Source organism: Sebastes umbrosus, chromosome 11 (genome assembly GCF_015220745.1).
Source record: "Sebastes umbrosus isolate fSebUmb1 chromosome 11, fSebUmb1.pri, whole genome shotgun sequence".
In the NCBI taxonomy this organism is placed as follows: domain Eukaryota; kingdom Metazoa; phylum Chordata; class Actinopteri; order Perciformes; family Sebastidae; genus Sebastes; species Sebastes umbrosus.
The window spans coordinates 29,653,854-29,675,280 of NC_051279.1; the positions used below are offsets into that span (position 1 = coordinate 29,653,854).

Below are 21,427 nucleotides of genomic sequence, written 5' to 3' on the forward strand. Positions count from 1 at the left end.
GGCCTCCCTCAGGCAGGTCTGAGGCCTGTCGAGTCCCAGCCTGAGGAAGGCTCAGAGGAGGCAGACCACAACATGTGTCTCACTGAAGAGAAGACTGTTACTGCCATATTTGTCAAGGTATACTCTGGTGTCACTCATTTGGTTTGTAAATAGAGAGGAAAAGAAAGAAAGAAGGGAAGGAAGCATAGGGCAACCTTCCGCCAGCCCCCTAACCCTTCCCGTGTTTACATTTTAATGCTGGATTTATTATTCAGGAACAATATTTCCAATCCATACATTCCCCCTGCATATTCATCAAGCTTCGTCTGTAAGCTCTTGAAAGACAAATAAAAAGCTGAACTAATTGCTGTGGATCCCCCCTGGATATATCAGCCTCATAGAGGAGCGTGACAGCAAGAAATCAAGCCGTAGCGCAGAGCGGAAAGCCTCCATGAATCATGCTTGTATCCACACTCGCACGCACAGCAGCAGACGCAACAACAGTGGTGTTGTTGGCTGAGGAATAATCATTGGGGAGGCAGTCCAAATTAATACTTCAGCCGAGGCCGCCTCGTTCTCCGTCATTAGGGCACATTACAGGGCCACAATATACATCATTAAACTAGGCATAAACAATTCATTAAAAGGCCGTTAAGAAGACAAGCTAATGTCACTTCTCTCTGTGGTATTAATAGACTGTAAAATGGCAGAGGGTTAAGGCAAAAAGGATCATTCCGCCACTACTATCCAGTCAGTCATCCTGACTAATGGCTTCGCTAGTTGTTGTGGATTCAGTAGACGACCCTACTTTTCTCCCAATCACACTGACACATACGACTCTACTTATGGAGCCGCTGCATGATACAGTAACACAATTTTCTTTTCTTTTGTCAGTGATGGTGTTCGCTGAAGCTGAAGAGTAAAGGAAAATTGAATATTAGCAAGTTAATTCTAGCAATGTAGACACGTTGTACTGTCACATTTCTTAATACATGCATGTTCTTATAGGATCAGAGGGGCCGTAAGCATCAAAAAAGGGGCCACGCAGCCACTGTGTAAGTCATCAGCCTTCGGTTTATTTAAAATCTGGTGAAAGTGAAGCACCCAGTTTCATCATGACAGAGGCACAATCTTTTCACACGACAGTGGCTTTCACACTGCAGCACAGGGAGCATCACTGCATGTCCTACCAATTGGCACAAAGGTTGATCGCACATCCAGAGTGGGAGAAGAGAGAATGCATATTCATTAGAGAAAAAGCAGGGCCATCCCACTCACTCAAGGTGGGGAGCTAAAACAACACAAATATCGGAAGGCGTTAAACCAAACTGCTTCATCGGTCAGACCGTGACCATCTGAGGACGTTCAAATAAGTCTGACTTAACAAATAAATGCTAATAGTTGCGGCACACACTATACATTGCCAGTGTTTTCATTGTGTTGCTATATAGTCATTTGAGTAGTAATTATCCTGGATTTTTTCATCTACAACTACCTGATTTCCACACACTGAAGTCATATTTGCATCTGAATGGGAGGGCTGGCGTGTCAATACCACACCCATTCTGTTTAAAACAGACGGAAAATATATCAATTTCAACATAAATGCAATTTTAATGGGACAGCACAGCATTTTGGGGTTTCCCATCAAACCCATAATTAGATTTAGAAGGCTGATATATATTTGAATTGTGGGCATCCAGTACGATCATGGATCTGGGGCATGTTTAGCCTAGCTTAGCTCAAAGACTGGAAGCAGAGAAATTGTTAGCATTAAGACCTTAAGTTCAAATTCCTACAACGCCTTCAATTCTGGTGGGCAACACTAAAACTGATTCCACCTTTTTTTGGGGGGCCTAAAAACAGACATCAAAAGATATTAAATAAAAAAAAAATCAAAAAAAAAATCAGAATCAGCATTTAAAAACCAACTTTAATTGTAATTTAATTTTATTCATAGTCAACACTAAGTCATTTTCAGACTACTGTGTCCTCATCCGTAGCGACACAGATTATTTGAAAACAAATATGCTTCCAACAGCTTCAAAACTAACTTATTCACAAAGTATCTTAATAGTTTGTAAACTAGTCACAAACATACTCGCCAACCCTCACGATTTTCCCGGGAGACTCACGTTTTTCATTGCTCTCTCCTGGTTTCCTCCTGGGGTCACAATTCTCCCGTATTTCTCCTGATTTATGGAAAATTTTCACACTTTTTTTCCCTTTTCGTTATCTCAACCTGTTTCTGGAACTGTACAGTGTCTATAAGCTCTACTATTTCCACCCGGATAACAATAGAGCTACACCAAATATCGTTTCCCCGGCGGAAGAGAACAGTCTATGCTCGCGACACAGCGCAGTTTGAGCTCATTTTTGAGCCGCTGAGTTCAGCGCACATCGCAGCGTGCAGCGCCCAAAGTGGGGCTTTTGCTTGACATAGTGAAAAGCTGTCATGGTGCGGCGCAAGCCTTTGGAAATAACGGGTTTCAGAGCGCAGTGGTGCCGTTGTTGCGTTGTGTCTGAAAGGATCTTTAGTGAGAGACGGAGAGAGGAATTGAGAGTTCTAAGAGAAAGAATTACTCAAGCAGAGACAAAAAAAAATGAATAAAATCTGATGAATATTAGTTTATGCCAGAGATTCACACGCCAAGTTTACGCCAGAGGGGCGAATTATTCAGTTTCCCCCTCTGGCGTAAACTTGCCGTGTGAATTATTCAGTTTTATTTCCTGAGGATTAAAGGTCAAATTAAAAGTTAACATAAGATTGCAGTTGCAGCTATTATTTTGCTATTTTCATTCTTTTTAAGTCACCAGAATGTAGGAAACTAAGTCTCTGAAACTCAAATGTTTGTGGGCCCCCCACTATTTTTTAGGTCTCAAGGTTGGTAAGTATGGTCACAAACATATCTTTGTGTTTAGTTCACTGTGTTATTAATATTAAGAAGAGAATTTCTGTGATGCTGGATACAGTCACAATCACAGCACTTGTTGGAGAAATAAAAGCTCTGAAGCAAACTATTCTTACACAATGCATTTGTTTCTGCATGCGTTCAATAAACAAGATATAAGACAAATTTGGACTTGTTGGGAAACATGTTTTTTTCGACAGTTGACAGTGCTAGGCTAATAGTTTACCCCTGCTTCCATTCTTTGTGCTAAGCTAGGCTAAAGACGTACCTCCAGTCTTTGTGCTAAGCTAGGCTAGACACGGACTGAATGCAATGAGATGAAATTAATATCATTCCTCTCATTTTGGGTAAAAAGAAAGAAAAAAAATACACTATTACTTTTTATATAAGGATAACATGTTTAAATAACATTTTTATCACACAGGGAAGTATAAATAAATATTTTTTTTTTTGCATATTAATTACCATGGCTGATATACAGAGTATGGCGTTTAAACTGGTCAAATATAGTTGTGAGATTGAAGACCAGATTTCTGCACATTACTTTGGTTGACGGGCATAAAAGCAAAAGCACTTCACTACAATCTATACCACATGGACATCACACCACATTCAAACAGGAGTATAAGGCACAAATATTGACTAGTAGCGTGTGCTTAAAAGAAAACTTCAAGTTGTTTTTTTTCAGAAAAGAAAAAGGAAATGCATTTCAAGCACTTCTGCCACATTGAAACTGTGGCTTCGTATATAACACAAATTAAATAATCAGGGACAGCAATATCTTTTTCACAATTACTGAAACATTTTCCACACCCAATAAACTAGAATTCTATCTCTGTCTCAGTTACATCAGTGCTGACTGATCATTTGTGTCACGTGTGTGTTTGTTGTTGAGGAGCAACACTGACGACAGATAACCTCAAAGCTAACTCAGTCTGGCGTGACGGTCTGAAGAGATGTCTGTTGTGCTGGTTTTTGGAGCGAAATGTATGTGTAAAAAAAAAAAAAAAAAAATCAGATGAAATATTAAAACCCCTGAGTTTCAGGACAAATACTGAGGTCACAGAGTATTTACACATCCTCAACTTAATCCACCGTACTCCTTCCCATCGGCGGAGCTTCAGTTTGGTAGGTTAATACATAAGTAGGTGGCTGTAGTCAAACAGCAGTGACAGACAGCTAACAGCAAAAGCATGCAACATCATGAAAGCACTGTGAAACTGGTGACTTTCAAACTATCATTTATCTTTGGAGACAAAACTCACTCATTATTCTCTTAAAAAGGACCAGTGTGTAACAATTAGGGGGATAACATTATATGGAATATAATATAAATTAAAGTATGTTTTCTTTAGTGTAAAATCACCTGAAAATAAGAATTGTTGTGTTTTCGTTAGCTTAGAATGAGGCGTTTATATCTACATAGGGAGCGGGTCCTCTCCATGTTTCATCATAATGTTTCTATAGTAGCCCAGAACGGCTCGGGCCGGAGTCGATAATGCTACTCACTCCCATCGCCGCCGCCGCTCTCGCTCTCTGGCTTCACCACTCACTACCCTCGTACCCACACACACACACACTCGTTCGTGTTTTCGCGCAGGCCTCCGTGGCTCTCCTACACGCTTGGCACACGGGAGAGGCTTCAGTTGGTTGCAATCTCAACCTCACCACTAGATACAGCCAGATCCTGCACACTGCTCCTTTAAAATTACACAGCCAAAACAATTACCAACGAAACGAATGATCTGTATGACCTAAACTAAACTAAGCATACACAATTATCAATCCCATTATCTATTGGCCGTTAACTTTGGCCTTGGTCGACTTAAAAACTTAACCTGTTTGTTTTCCTTACTTGGCCAGAGTACATTTTTGAAAAGTCTCTTACATAACCAAAAACGAAACAATAAAACACCCTGTTTAATTTAAAGGGCAGGTTTAAACAGAAATTGACCCGGATCAGGCACTTTAGATCTGGTGACTTTCTCTACAGATCTAATCCAACAAAAGGCTCTAGTTTAGTTTAACGTAGGTCTTGTATCACTTGTTCAATAAGGAAGGCACCTGCCATGCCACGATCTCAATTAAAGCTCTTTTCTAATTAATATATCAGTATCATATCCGCCTGTAGGGTAAATGTTGGGAAACTGACTGGAACACATTTACCGTGGTTGGAGAATTCCCCATATTATGCCATCAGAACATTTTTTAATGGATTGCATCAGACCTGCCTGGTAGACAACGACAATTAGACCTGAAACGATTAGTCGATTCATTGATTAGTCAATCGACAGAAAATATTCGTAAAACTTTGGATATTATACTGATTATTTCAGTCATTTTGCTGCTTTTCTCAGTTTTACATCATTGTAAATTGTATATCTTTGGGTTTTGGACTGTCAAACTGTGTTACTTCTCAGTGCTTTCACTTTTCAAACGAGTCAGTCTGTCTGTTGCTGATTTGATGCCTCAGGTGTTTTTTTTGACTTGATGTCATTTATAGCACATGTGTAAATTAAAACAAATGCATTTTCACATGTTCTCACATACGTTTCTGATGAAATCTCAGGTGCAAGGACAGTTGGATGGTGTGTTTCTTTTCAACACGAGAGCCTATCGTGTGATTCTGCAGTCGGTTTGTAGCAACAAATACTTTGTGATACTTGCATTAAGGTTTGAGTTGACACAATCCACACAGTACACTGTGTGAAATAAGGCTGCGTCCACTTCTGTGTTTTCACCTTTAAAGCTCCTGATACCTTTGAACACAACAGCATCGGGTATGATTTCTTATCGTTAAATCAAACTGGCGTAATGTTGACAGATGCCTTCAGAATGATGCATTAAAACAGCCGGCATGATCGCTGCACATTCTGACAAGGCACTGACCAAGGCCCTGATCTTTAATTACGTTACCAGATGACATAAATATGGGACTCCCACATCCTACTGCAGATTTTCCAGCTGTTTCCAATAAAGGTTCACACCTTTTTTTTGTCCCTTTCCGTTGTCCGAACAAGATGTTCAAGGGAGGATTGCTCACAAAATGTTTTTGTTTTGCATCCAGTGGCATATTTCCTAGCCTTGTGTTGCTTGGCAATACATAAGTGGTGATTCAGATTCTGGGAAGATGTAGCAGCTTTACCGCAACGACCCTGATTTCAAGTGTCCAGACAAAAAAAAAATAAAGTAAAAAGTCTCACCTTCTATGACCCTGTGACTAGGAGTCTGTAGTTGTTTGTGTTCAGCCAGTTAATCCAAAGAACCTCCTCACCCATTACAACTGCTTTGGTCAATAAGACCGTCAGCAATCTCCTTCAGCATCTGACCTGCCGCTTATTCACTTCGGGGCAGTGTCTGCTGGCAAGCACTTCCCTCCTCTTACTTCCTTTGGACTGTGGGAAATGAGACGACGCCGTGGTCACTGAGTGAAGCTCTTCTTGATGGCCACCTTGGGGAAGACGCCGGTGAGCTCTTGGACGACACGCATGTCTATCTGCGAACAGAAGGAGACGTCCAGGAGGAGAAGTCGCGGACAAGCCTGGAGTAGTTTCTTCAGTGAGGCAGCACTCACCAACCGCGTACCTGAACATTAGACAAGTCACACGAGAAGATACTTTACAAAAACGTAACATGAACAGAGAAATAAATACTAGAGATCAAGCAAGTAAATCCTCAAGAAATAAACTGCATCTGATTTTCTGAAATTTCAGGGTAAATTAAATTAAAAATCCTCTGCAACATGTCACTTGCTACCCGTGCTCTAAGTGTGCCGGTACTCACTGGTACGCAGTACCGGCACTTCTACATTTTACTCTTTGGCATAAGGTGACTTTTTCTTCCGCACTGGCACTTCTCACAAGCTGTTGGTATTTCTTTTCTGCCCTCTCCAGATCAGGTTCTCTGGGAGACTCATAATCATTATGCCATTAGGGTGCAGCTCCAGTGTTTGTGCGTTGCGCCGCTGTATGAACAACAAAACAATGTGGAAAGCATCTGGATGAGCTGAAGCACGGCACAGCACAGCAAACGGGAGGGGGGGTTAGAACGAGGGTGCTGTAATTTATCAATACTAGAAGTGCACTCGGAGAGCGCAGACCTCCGCCAAGGCAGGTTTCATGTCCGTCGCTGCTGAAAACAAATTCCCGAAGCCGGATCATGAGCTGGATCGCCACCAAAATCTAAACCAACAAACTAACGCCGGTGAAAACATAACCTCCTTCCTAGGCGTTTGGCCTTGGCGGAGGTAACAATGTTCACGTCCTTTTTGTAAAAATAATGAGGGAACTGTTGTATCTTTTTTTATTTGTGAAAAAATATAATGAATGAAACGTTATTTAAAAGGTTTCTGAATCTGCACTATATTTACAGAATGTGATTTTACAGGGCAAACATTTCCAAAAGAATTAAATGTTCAGAAGAAGGCTGTGATGTGTGTAAATAATTATTCAACTATACCAAGTTTAAGCTTTTTGGGAATTATCTATGGTAGCCTATTGGTCTAAACTGATGTGAAATTGCACAGTTTTTAAGTGTCAAATTGTAAAATAAAAAAAATTGAAATTAATTGAAACCAAACATCTCCTAGTATCTTTTATTCACTGTAGAAATTCAGAATGTAATAATTTTTGCTGATACACACACCAACATGTGAATACTGGCACTTATTTTTTTCCCCACTTCAAGCTCTGCTTACTACTACATATAATAGAGTCCAGACCCAAATACAAGCTTCATATTTATTACTTGCACCACATGAGTTCCTCTCCAGCATATACACCAACCCAACTGCTGTAGCACACCTGTAACTGACACATCAGCACAGCCAGCCTGAACAACACCTGTCATGCTACCGTGCTTCCAAGCCCATCACCTTACGCAACTGGAACTATAGTGTTTGTGCACAGCAGTTACTGCTGTGAGCTGCTGTTGCAACCTTGCTTAGTGAGCAGTATTTTATTCATAGTAGTATTAAGCTGATTATTTTGGTTTCTGTTCGCAGTTAACTTGGGAGTTTTTCAGAAATTCTCAAATGAAAACTTGTGACATGCCACCGTCGTAGAGGACGTGAACTTACCCAGTATGTCGAGGTGCTGCAGTGAGAGGCAGTTGGCTGCCAGCTCCTCTACGTCCGAGTCGCAGACAGTGCGGTTGGCGGTGAGGAAGAGTTTGCGCAAGCGAGGCAGGCAGCGGGCGAGGTGCTGGAAACATCCGGTGCTGCTCTGCAGTGTGGGACACCAGCCCAGGTCCAACTCCTCCAGCATCCTGAGCAACCACAGACCATGCAGGAGAGCATTAGGGTGACTTGGTCCACAAATCCAGACATTCACTGAAAACAGATAAGCTCTGCTTTGCCTCTGTGGTCTACAGCTGCAAGATTAAGTTGTTTAATGTGTAAAATGTATTAACGGCTGCAATCTAAATAAATGGGACTTGATTCTATGCGACTTCAATCCTGTTTACTCTCCCTCAGTGAGGACAAGAAGACAAACATTGTTCACAGCACTGAACCCAATGGTATTGCCTACCTGCAGCCAGAGACGAGCTCAGCCAGGCCTCGATCGGTCAGGTTCCTGCAGCGCCACAGGTCCAGCGAGCAGAGTGAGCGACAGCGAGCAGCCAGCATACTGGCCACGACATCATAGTCATCAATCTGCAGGAGCGACAGGCAGCAGTTAACAACTATTTGCGCTCTCTCCGTCGTGTGCAGCAGTTGACGGGCAACCGTCTGGTTGATGCTTCATGGAGGGCCTTTGGAGGCAAACCGTCACGGTCCGGTGCATGCAGACGCACACAGACTATGCGGTATGTAGATTGATGCACATAATGAGTTCACAAATGTGAGTTCCACCCATAAACTTTTGTCTGGCTTGCGAGTCAGTCACATTACGGACGAGCGCAAATTAAACGCCGGAGATCAGCCTGCGAGCTCACGGTCAGCTACAACAGCAACAGAGAGAGAGAGAGAGTTGTGTACAAGAGAAGGACAGTGCGTCGGCGTTGCTCCACCGTTGCGGGGTGTGTGAGTGGAAACACATCCAACATGCTAACGCACATTCAACAGCATCACCCAGATCCCACTGGACGCAACAGAATACATAAATATTCTGGGTGCTTTGAATATTTAAATATAGCCACGGTGGCTATAAACCTCACCAGATCGCACACTACATCTTGTTTGTTTCATTTGTACAAAAACTAAAGTGTAAAAATTACAATTTGCTTAAGTTTTGTACAGATTAAACAAACAAGACATAATGTGTTACCTAGTGAGCTTTACAGTTGCTTGTAGGCAGATTTTGTTGCCTTTGGACCAGCCTAGCTGTTTCCCTGATCCCAGTCTTTATGCTAAGCTAAGCTAACCGGCTGTAGAGTGCTATTGATTTTCTCATCAAATTCCCCACTAGAAAAAGAAAAAGCGTATTTCCAAAAATTTTCCTTAAGCATATGTCGATCAGTTTCATTATTTCTGTAAAGTTAGAAATACAATGTGTCAAGGCTCTGGGGTATTTGTATTTGTGTTTTATATTACAGTATGTGTACACATTTTACTAATGTTTCAACTGTGTTGTGTGAAGTGAAGCTGAATGATGGACAATAAAGTATTCACTTAAATCGTGTTCAGTGCCATTATCACTGACCTGCTGCGTCTATTTTACACCCAACCACTTGATCATTAGCAGCTCAATTATTGCTACACTACTGATGTCTCTGCCATCTTTTGGACAAGCTACTGTCAAACAAGGCCAAATGGAGGGTTGTGTAGTTAACAGACTGTGCTTTATTTGGACTTCTTTGTGTGTGTGTGTGTGTGTGTGTGTATGTGTGTGTGTGTGTGTGTGTGCATTCTCACCCTCACACAGCTCCCTAGGTTGAGGTGTCTCAGCTCTATGCAGAAAGTCAGGATGCTCAGAATAGCTGTTTGCTGCAGAAAACAATAAGAAAGATGCAGAGTTGTCATTTTATTACCTATTTTAAATTGTCTTGTAACATCTAAGAACCTACAGCTTGTAATCCGGACATCACAACAAATCAGGAAGCAATGGAACAACACAGAAAAGACCAAAAAAAACTTCCTTTAAATAACAGCTCACCAACAAACTAAACCCCAGACGTCTTATCTGAGTGCAAATCTAAAAGTTGTGCATTAAATTATTTAACAATATACTTCTAAATAATAGTAACATGTCCAGTCATGTCATCCAAAGTTCCTCCTAAGTGATTTCCTGTCGGCTGCCTGGGGCACTCAGGTAAGGCTTATTGTATTTAAGGGAATTTAATACGAAGCAACAGCTAGTTTTTACATCTCCTCACAAAGTCGAGCATCATGAGGACACAGACCTCTCCAGTGGCACTGCAGCTTGGATAGAGATATGGGAATTCAACACTGCAACTGCCAACACATGCACCTCAGTGGCAGGAGAAGGTGTCAGACGTGAAAATGAAAGCTGTGTGTGTGTGTGCGCTGGAGTCCGTCGCTGGCATCTTTATAAACGCCTCTCCCCGACGAGCTAGCCATTTAATTAGAGCAGTGACAGGGTAATGACAGCTGAGATGTCAGGGCCTCAAACAGACACACACAGCGTGCTCTGTCTGCCCGGGTATAAACAACCTGCAGCACGCTGCCTGGCTCCACCGCAGAAACTCTACCCTGCCTCCTGCCCACAACGCCGCTCTGAAACATGACAAACACTGGAGAAACGCTGAGGTGTAACACCAAAACACAATACGGCGTTTTTTTGAACACGTCAGACAGGCCTGAACATGTGCAGTAGTCTTTGAGACCCCCTCAAAGACACTCAGAGTTGACTCGGTTCATCTCAAACGACAACAACACAGAACGAGCTACTCCCAACCCAAAACACGTACCATCAAATAAGCAGATTGTTGAGATCATTAAAACTTTACTATACATTTTTGTTATTAATGATGCTGTTCAGCATGTACAGAACAAACTGCAGCCAGCGGCTAAAGCTACTCTTTCCACCCAAGGGGTCAAAAATTAAGTCTGAAGGGTTTTGAGATGATTCACCAAAAACATTTCTGCTCCTCAAAATTGTTTATTTTTCCTTTGATTAAATCTTCAGACCTTTAAAAATGATCAAAATGAAACAATCTGACAGCTCATAGACCAACTATATGCAACCTGTGACGAGGGTTTGTGAGTAGGCATGACTTGTCTGTAAAGACTCACAAGCTAAGAAGATTGGAAACTAGTCTGGTAAGACTGGGCTAACTGTATTTTACTGTAGACATACTGTAGTTTCTTGGTACACCAGAATTCATGCAAGCTACCTAGCAGCAACAGCAAAAAGATGTACTGTTTTGTTCCAAACAGCCACAGATAAAGACGCAATCATCTCTTCTATCAACACTAGATAAATTTGCTCGGCAGAACGTCTGCAAACAAGAGAGAAAATGATTACCGCTGCAGCAAAACAAAACTGATAATAGGAACTTCCCTGAAACAACAACGTGAAGCAGTAGGCCTTAGGAATGAGGACTGACCATAAAAAGGCTTAGTTTTCACTGCAAAGCAAAGATGCTCATGTTATAGTCACGCAGACATGTTCAAGTCCAAGTGTGTCAGTCTTTTCGCTGCATACGGATGTGATTTAGCCATCTGTATGCTAATTAGCCTAGCATCTAATCTTTAATACTGACTTGTGATGATTTTGGCTTCTCTTGACCGGCCTACACCCTAGCAGAGAAAGAAGACGGAGATACACTACATGGGAAATGTACTATATCTACATTAATTGCTACAGTAGATAACAAGAAAGTGAAACGCAAACTTCAAAAAACATCGCAAGACCACCATTTAAGTGGGGGTATGCATTATATTTTAGGCATCAATGTGCAAAAATTCCATAATAACCTTTCAGCATATTGTAATTCAAGAGGCCTGAGAGAAAGCTAGCCCGATAAAGCCAAAAATAAACAGACTCCCCCAGCTTTAAAACTATTGACTCTCAACTTAGTGCTTTTTCAACCATATGACACAGACTTCATCAGCAGACAAAGTTTGCTTATTGTCATTCAAATGTATGTCAGCTGCTGTTTCCATGCTCAACAATGAACTGTGAAGCTTAATTTGAAGCCAACATGGACAAGATGTCCTACATGTACAAAAGCTTGGAATAACGTTCGGTTTGATATTATTGTGAGAGATATATATATACACCCGTTTCCAAAATTCAACAAGTTTCCCAGAAAATTAATCAAATTGCCTGACCTTTTCTGTCTATGAATTACACCTCTCATTATTCCATTATATTCCAATAATTCAATGATTAGTGGAAACGTTACAGATCACAACTATAACTTCCTAGCGTGATATCTTCTTTATATTAAGCAATACTGGCAAATGACGAGAGAGAAATTGAGAAATGTAGCCCTGCATGTCTAAAAGGTAACTAAGCAACCTATATATTTCATACAGCCAGGGCAGCCATCTCGGGATACAAACATATCAGTAACCGATCTACAGTCTACCTGCTGTATTTGGACAGGACAGGTCTAAGTGTACAGGTGAAAATGTCATTTTGATTGTGGTTTCCCAGATACACACACTGTCGACCGTGCCTACCTCTATCTTGGTGCGGTAGAGCACCAGCCTGCGGAGGCGTGTAAGTTTGGAGATGTGTGCGAAGGCCTGCGGGTGGAGGCGGTCGCAGGAGGACAGGTTGAGCTCCTGCAGCCCAGGACAAGTCTGAGAGATGACCTCCAGACAGGACTCATTCAGGAAGTGGCAGCACGACAGCTCCAGGCAGGCCAGGCTGAGACCACAGGCCTTCATGAAGCTGAGGGGAAGAATGGATGAAGAGGGAAAGACATGAGAGGAAGTAGAGAGGAACAGCATCAGCTACCTACTAGTCCACCTGTCCCTATTTTAGATAATAAGGCCAACTTCCATTTATATGATCTCTTATTTTCTTTTCGTTATGAATTAAAGAAAAAGTTTCAATCCATTTTCTTTGTCTCAGCATGTCCCTCCCTCAAAACAGCTCATTGTGAGTACTTGCTAGTATCCCAAGGTCATCTCTCTGTTTTCTAGCACTTGTGGCCCGCTGACAGTCTGACCTGCTGAAGCCGGCCAGGCTGAGAGCTCCGCGGTTGCCGGTCCAGGACAGGTTGAGCCTCTGGAGGAGGGTGCAGCGGCTCTGCAGGTGTCCCAAGGAGGCGTCACTCAGCCGGCCCCAGTAGGGCTGCAGACTCAGCTGGGTGTACTGCAGCGGGTCGCAGCAGTGCTGGTGCAGCAGCTTACAGCTCTGGGCCAGACGGCAGAGGTCTGGCAGGGTCAGGTGGCTCAGTATCAGCTGGATGAGCTATGGATGGAAGATGGGGAGAAGGGGTAGGAGAGGAGAAAGGGGGAGGGAGAGAAAGGCAACAAAAAGAAAGAGGGGAGACAAAACATAAGACTGTTAGGTCTGGTAAGAGAACATAGCAGAAAACAAAGTATAATGCAGAACACTACAGAGTGGTAGAACCAAGTAGAGAATAACAGAGCAGTCTGGAGAATGTTAATTGCGTCCCCTCTGTCAGGCAGATCTAAATAGTGTTTATCTGGGACACAAAGCAACGATAGCAGCATCAGTGGAGAGGTGAGCCGGCTTGTTTTGCACCGTGTTCATGTGCCTCTCAAAGAGAAAGGATGACTGTGCTCGTGCGAGTGTGTGTTGCAGTTGAATTAACATTACACGGTGTTCAAGCGGGTATCAGCTGACAGATAATAGCTATATTGTGTTTCTGAAACAGGCACACGGCGGTTGTGAAGACTGCCGTTAATGGCAGCGGTTTGGAGACGAGATAAGAGGACGAATATCAAGAGTACTGCCGGTGTTTTGAAGCTCGCTCCAGACAACATGATACGTCTGCATGGCATGAAAATGACTCAGTGTCCGTGAGTGCATACGAGTTCGAGTGTCAGAACGGGACACAATGTTCATGTAGTTGAGTGGAGTACACTGTACATATACACTCAGGGGCACGTGATTATGATTTTAGAGCTAGCTGCTGCTAATGACCTCGGGGTTTACTATAAGTTGTGATCATCATCAAGAGTCAATTTATATAAATCTACATAATATTTTGACAGATGATTATATGAACTATTTTACGGGATAAGGCAACAATTTAAGGCTAAACTGATTTCTCTATTTACAGTTCTCCATGTCAGGCAAATCCAATGCAACTGTGCTACAGTGCACTAGTGTTGAAACAGTTTGGACTATTGATCAAAGTAAACAAGCAATTTGAAGATGTCACATTGGGCTGCTACTTATTGACATTACATAGACTGAAAGATTGCAAAAAATGTACAAGTTTCAGGGCTACGGTGCACCAAAATAATAAAAATACACTGAAAAAAACTCTGTGAGTTATATGAGAATTGTTTGCAGACATTCAGCATTTGAGCACCATCAACGTGAAAACCTCTGACTGGTACATCTGCACAATTGGAATGTTCCTACAAATAACAATTCCTACAAATTATGCGATTAAATTCAAGTTGCTTCTTTTCAAGCTTAAATGCAAAAAGCATTTACTGGCACTGGCTTAAAGGTGTCCTGTGGAGTTCTTATTTTTTACCTCTAGTAGCGCTGTAGTGGGTCCCCTTTACACAAGGCCCTACCAATGGTTTCACACTACTCCATTGATCTACAGGTGGCTGTAATGCACCAACAAAGGCAGTGAAGCAGACTGCAATCAGGTAAACAAAACAGAACAATACAGAACACTTGAAAATGGAATATAATATTAATAAGTATGTTTTCTTTAGTGTATAATCATCTGAAACTAAGAATCGTTGTGTTTTCGTTACCTTAGAATGAGCCGTCTACATACGGAGCGGGTTCTCTTCACAGAGCCGGCTGCCATGTTTCTACAGTAGCCCAGAACGAACAAAGCAAACACCGACTCTAGATAGCGCCATTCGCGTTTTTGCGTCGGTATTTCTCCTACACGCTTGAGAGGTTTCAGTTGGTTGCAATCTGCAACCAACTGAAACCTACACACTGCATCTTTAAAACACCAGCTTTGCAAATGATTTATGAGGAAGGAAAAACATTCAACATGTTTGTTTGAGCTCAATGATCCACACACAGTGAGCTTTGGTGAGTAACACTGAATGTATTTGTTTGTTTACAAGAAAACTCCACAGGGCACTTTTAATGACCTCCACTAATACTAATGTGGGTGCCAGCAGAATGGTGGGACCTCCAGACTTCTCAAAATACAGCAAAATAATCACTGGAGGGACACCGTAACCCAATATTTATTGGTCAAAAATATTCTTATTAGAGCTATAATGATTAGTCGACCAATTGATTATTATTATTAATAATAATCGCCAACTATTTTGATAATCGAAAAGTAATCAATCTAGTAATCAAAAATAGCAGAACAGGCTGTTTTCAGCCTCTCAAATATGGAGTTTTTCTGCTTTTCTGTGTTTTATATCATACTAAACTGAATCTCTTTGGGTAACAAGACAAAAGACAAAAGACATCACCTTGGACTGGGATAGATTATTGTCACTATTTTCTGACATTTTATAGACCAAACGATTAATTGATTTTTCTAGAAAATAATCTGCAGATGAATTGATAATGAAAATAATCGTTAGTTGCGGTCCTAATTCTTATCCCTACCAGGAGTCACAGAATCACCTCTGAAAAGCAAAAATGTAATTTTGTTGTCCTGGAGTGCATCCCTAGTGTTTCAGTATACACATCGTTAAGGTCTGTAATCACCTCATAGGGCAGTTTGTCAAAGTAGCCGTTGCCTGTCCTCTGGTGCTTGCCGTCTCCTCCTTGTCTGTATGAACCTCCCAAATCAGACAGCTCCTCCTCGCTGTCACTCAGGTCATTAATGTCGATGATGGGCATCTTATAGAGGGCCAGCATGGGCCTCTCTTTTACCCCACGCAGGATTACAGCGTCCAGCTCGGTGTAGTAGTCCTGCAGAGAGCTGTTGACCTCCAGACGCAGCAGGTTGGTGGGGAAGTTGATATGCTTGATGTTAGGGGAAAACTGACGTGCCTGGGGTGTCAGCACCTTGGTGGGCTCCCCTGACCACAGCACCTCCCACCTGCACAAAAGAAAGAGTTGTTCTGTAAACCTTCGATCTCAATTTTTTCCCCCTGAAAATATGCCTTTAACATTGTTGATTTGTGGACTCTGGTCTACCTGCACGCCATCCACTGGATCTGTGCAGTCAACAGTGACACCACAATGCTTTATATTGCTTATAACACCTGACCACATTCATAATCTATCAGGATTGTATTCCCTGAATCATCAGCTGCTGGCTCAGTGTATCAAAGGTTGTTTGTGTGCCTCATGCAGTGAATTTGATACAAAAAAAACAGATGACTTTACTGAAAATGAATTTGATACAAAAACTTATTAAAATATAAACCCCTTTTTACTTGGAAAAACAGCTGTGCCCACAAATATCTGGCTAAAAATACAATATATTAGTCACTTAAACATAATATACTCTGTGATGAGAGATGAGATGAGATGGAATACAAATATGTGGCACAATTCCACAAATTACAAATTGGGATAAATTGGGATTTGGGGCAGTGCCGTTTCAGTGTTGTGCATGAATATGCACCTCAAGGCTTGTTACAAAGCGTGTCTCTGCTAGAGTAATAAAAGTTGTCTTACTTATGAACTTCACTTCTGGTTCATACTGATTTCATGAGGTTGGTTCCACAAAAGTAACTACTTTTTTTCCACAGCACCTCACAGGGTCATCAGAAGCCAAATTCATATCAGTTCATTTATCAATCAAATACAGCCTGTTCTCATTCCCATGGCTTTGTCGTGGCCGTCGGCGTTCGGTACCCTTTAGCACCGGCATGAAACGCACCGGGCGTTCAATTAACTACAGTATGTAAACCCATCCGCAGCAACAGTTAACGCTCAGAAAAAGTGCGCCGGGAGTGTGGTGACGTAGTTTAAAGAGCGAAAAGACACATGTGGCGGGAGGTAAGGGAGGTGGATGGGTCCAACAAACACAGGGCTTTCATCCAGGAGACCGCTGTTCATGTCTGTGTGTTGAGTTTTACTTTCACATTACATTCAGCGATCCGTGTCCCGTGTTCACAACGCTCAGTTTCATTTTCGCTGTACAAACGTAGCAGTTTTAAACCCAACCATATTTTTTTTCCTAACTAAGTGGTTTTGTCGCCTAAACCTAAAGTGACGCCAAGGGGCATGACAAAGTGGCCGTATGTGACGAGTTGGGATGAGAACGTGTTGTCAAATACCACTTTCTCATCTCACACTGAATGATGTTCACCTTCTGGATTTTAACTTTTATCTGCTGTAGCTTTCCTATGTTTGATTGAAAAGAAAAAACAACAAAAAATCAAATACCCTGCTTGTTTTCTCTTTAGACTATTATCACTAAAACTTCATGCTCAAATTTTTAGATCGCCTTTTGGTTTCACTGTTAGATAGCAGAAACTTGAGTGCTGCTCTGCTAGGACACTGTGGGAGTAGAAACAATTCCCTAAAGTAGCCATAAACATTATTTATAGAGCACTTTTCATAACAATACAATGACGTGTTTTGCAAACACACATAAATAATGATAATTCAAATAAGACTAGTAATGTCTCCAGGGTTCATTCGAAAAACTAGAAGACTGTCTTCTACTTCAAAGTTGTGCGTACCTGCGGTATTGTCTGGTTTTCTTAGTAGTGTTAATCAACTACAGACTACAGAGCAGTTTATTTCCTCAGGCTATGAGACTTCTCAACTCATCCTCCCTACTCCTCAATTAAAAATAGATTTTTTTCTCGTGTAGCATAAAGTGACTACAACTTGCATTTAATTGTGCAACCCTTTGTTGTAGAATGACAATAAATGAAACTTAAACTAAACATTTTATAGGAGCACTGAGAATGGCTGATGATGGTTTCCTCGGTTGTCTTTACCTGACATCAGTAGGTGGGTTCTGGGAGAAGGGGTTGTGAGAGCAGGCCTGAATCTGGACGATGGCTCCAGGGTAATAAGTCTCAAGCACATCCACTGCCGTAGGGTAGACCGGCTCCTCGAAGCCCAGTTCAATATAATCCTGGCTTTTGAAGCCTTTAGGGGTGCGGCGGAAAGGTGGCGGAGCACTGGCACATTGTTCCCACCACGTCCCATAAGCTCTGAATACAGCCGTCTGAGTGAAGTCCCCAGAGCTGGGGTAGACGTTGGGTACCCCCGCCAGGTTCCACATAGTGTAGGACATGCTATTCTCACTGCCATAGTGTGAGCTGAAGTCCAGAACCTCCTTGGCATACTGCTCCACCTCCACACTGACCGGCAACACTGCCCGCTGGCCGGACTCCACGGCCCGCCGACTGGTCAGAGCCTCGCCTCGAGTCCCACTCCTGGAGCGTCGCCGCAGACATATGTAGTAAAACATGCTCAAGAGGGTTAACATAGGGAACTCTGGGGCTGATGGGGGCAGGGGGGAGAAACGGTGGCTAGAGGGAGGAAGAGCCTCTACCTACTGGATGACACTGGCTCAAGGGCTGGGAGTGTACAAAGCGCAGGCTAGAGGCCCGGCAGCATGCATGACCTGTAGGTTAGGCAGAGACAAACAGAAGTGAGAAGACTGTACTACAGTGGTTATTTGCACAAAACACACAATTCAAATGATGAGGAAATAAATGATTGAATTTTTAATTAGATACTTGCTTTAATTAAAACACAGGCTTGGCATTAGTAGTTTTAATAATATATTATAAGCTGTGTAGAGATAACGTTAGTTAGGAAGTTAAACAGGTCATAATTCGCTCTCTAATATCTATTAGGGACGACGATCCGACTTTTTCAGTCCCGATACCGATAGCGAAACCAAGTACTGATCCGATACCGGTGTTTAATTAATAAGCTGTATGCCTTGCTGTGTGGAAATGACTGGGATCATTCTTTTATGTGTTAGGCAACATCAGACTTGACTTAAACATTGCTTTCCTAGCTTTGTCAACCTAAATGTAACACATAAATACATAGATATAAATTTACTGAATTGTTGTTTATTATTTAAATAATAAATTGTGCACAATGTTGTTACAATTCAAGTGTAAACCTTTTCAATGCAGCAACAAATTGATATAAAAATAGAATTGAATTAAACAGATCGGCCCCATTGTCACTGATATCCGATCCAGCTAGTTGAGTCGGTATTGGCCCGATATCTTATCTGGTATCGGTATGGTGCATCCCTAATATCTATTTTATATTGCTGTGAAAACATCGCCTTCAAACAACTGTATTTATTTAAGTTTCATGGCCCAAAACTACGTTTTACATGATTACATTTGAACATCTCTTGATATATCGTTATAATTTTCCTTCGCCCCTGAACGCATCATAATATAATTAACGTCAGCTGTTAGCTCCGATATAGGAGAGACTCCACCGGGTCACTAGGATCACTCTGAGCAGCATGCATGGGCTGTAGGCTGCAGTAAGCACACATACAAGACCTTTAAAGGGACAACCCGTGATCCAGATGTAAACAAAGGAACAGTCCCATCAGCAATACTCAGAACAACACTGGAACCACTGGGATCTAACACCCAGGACCTGACAGGTCTATTAAATACTGGACCAACAACACTCGAGGACAATTAAATCAAAGTTGTTAATGTTAACAAATACTGGAACAAGCTTATAAACCAGCTCTAATGTTAACGCTACACGGGAAAAACAGCACGTAGCAATTCATGCTATTGATAATAAGTTCTTTATCAATGCTACTGAGAAAAGGCTGTTTAGCATTAAGTCTGCATTGTAAGTTGTCACCTCTTCTCTAGTGAGCTCTCTCTGTGTGCAGAGGGCTCTAACGTCAGCCAGCTGACACCACCTGTGTAAATGTTTGCATAGTCTAACCCCTTGGTTTACGGTTAACCTCACTTTAAAAGCATTTCCAGTGGTAGCTAACGTTACATTAACATTGAGCAACGTTACCATGAAGACCTGGAGGAGCAGAGCTCAGTTAAACCAGTAACATGACCATTAGTTCAGTAACATTAGCCAGAGAGGGTGACAGCTGATGTTGTTGTGTTGTTACTGCTGCTAGCTCGTTAGCTATCCGACGCTAGCTAGCTAGCCTACAGACGAGCTGAGCTGTCCCAACACAACGGGTAGCTTCCGTAGCTAGCTTTGCGAAATCCACCTAAACAAATCGGACGGGACATAATTTTTAATTTACGGTAAACGCAGGTCGGTCCATCCGTTCATGAGGATCAGTGTTGTTCCTCCCGTTAGCAGCACCGTCGCTGCCAAACCACCACATTCCTAACGTCTACCTTGTGATGCCTTCAGGGACAGTCGGACAATGCAGCGCACATTATAACGACAGACTGTATGATGACAAACAAATATAATCTGGGAGATAACGCTGGAAACATCAACGCTATGTATGGTATAGAGTTTTTGAGAATGTCGCCTCAAAAGTTTATGATTTTTTTTTTTATAACATGTCCATTATTACAGTTTCGTTCAAAATGAGTGAGTGAATTGGTGTGAAATAGGTGGGGGGCTGAGTTACGTAGGAACATTAAAGGCCGCATCACTTCCGTACAGCAAGTTGTCAACATCCGGTCAGTGTTATTTTTAGGCAAAGCATTCTGGGAACAGAAATGCTGACTGAACGAAAATCCTGCATGAAGCAGCTTCAGCTTGCAGATTACTAAAAAATATTATTTTACTACATACAGATGTTGAATATAACTTTGTTCAACTACTTCTGCTTTCACTTACAACATGTGATATTACACAGGGCTGTGTTATATTATTTCATATTGCAAATAGCTACAATATGTCCCTAATCATTTTGTCCATAGTTTACCATTTCACAGTTTAAAGTGACTGAATGAGACAAACAGATTGGCCTAAAGTCAATCCTCTTGCATGTTCTTTTAATTATAGCCTGACCCATGATGAAGGGTATTTGAGAGTTTAAAAGTTTTGTTAATAACATTATGGCCAATATTAGTTTTTTCCTACATAATGACATTACATAATAAAAACCAACATCATGATTAGATCTGATTATAATCCATCACATTTTCCTCTTATTATTATTATTATTATTATTATTATTAGTAGTAGTAGTAGTAGTAGTAGTAGTATTTGTAGTGGCCATTTGTCGCAAAAATCAAAGGGCCACTGATGCACCATGGGTATATGGTTTACGCAGGCAAAAGAGTCCATTGTCCATGCAAAAATGTATGTGTTTCTGATCCCAAAAAAGCAAGCAAACAAAGCACAAAGAAAACATGGATATCGCTGTCTCTCTTGTTCTGGTAAAAAAACAAAAAACATTAGCCCACCCAGGTGCATGCTGGTTCTACCTGCCTATATACTAAACAAGAAAATAGTTAAACTAGACAAATAAATAGCAAAAGAGAACACTATCAAAAATCAAATATAAAGAAAGTAAACATCTAGAATAATAAATCAAACAATACTACGCATTATTAGTAAAACAACAACTGAATACTAACAACAAATACA

At 41.6% G+C, this 21,427-nt stretch overlaps 1 protein-coding gene across 6 annotated transcripts in view; it reads right to left on the reverse strand.

Moving 5' to 3' along the window:
* Nucleotides 1–5,319: 5,319 nt before the first annotated feature.
* fbxl4 (F-box and leucine-rich repeat protein 4) overlaps nt 5,320–21,427 on the reverse strand; it is a 34,827-nt gene continuing 18,719 nt past the window's right edge. For 3 of the 6 annotated variants that reach the window (XM_037784803.1, XM_037784801.1, XM_037784802.1), the window contains exons 2-9: nt 17,845–18,479; nt 15,647–15,983; nt 12,975–13,219; nt 12,481–12,694; nt 9,745–9,816; nt 8,420–8,544; nt 7,969–8,156; nt 5,320–6,476 (exon numbers count right to left, since the gene is read on the reverse strand). In XM_037784803.1, the coding sequence (XP_037640731.1) occupies nt 6,313–6,476; nt 7,969–8,156; nt 8,420–8,544; nt 9,745–9,816; nt 12,481–12,694; nt 12,975–13,219; nt 15,647–15,983; nt 17,845–18,341 (1,842 nt within the window). In that variant the 5' untranslated portion in view covers nt 18,342–18,479 and the 3' untranslated portion in view covers nt 5,320–6,312. The other 3 variants (XM_037784805.1, XM_037784799.1, XM_037784804.1) reach the window with 3 other exon arrangements.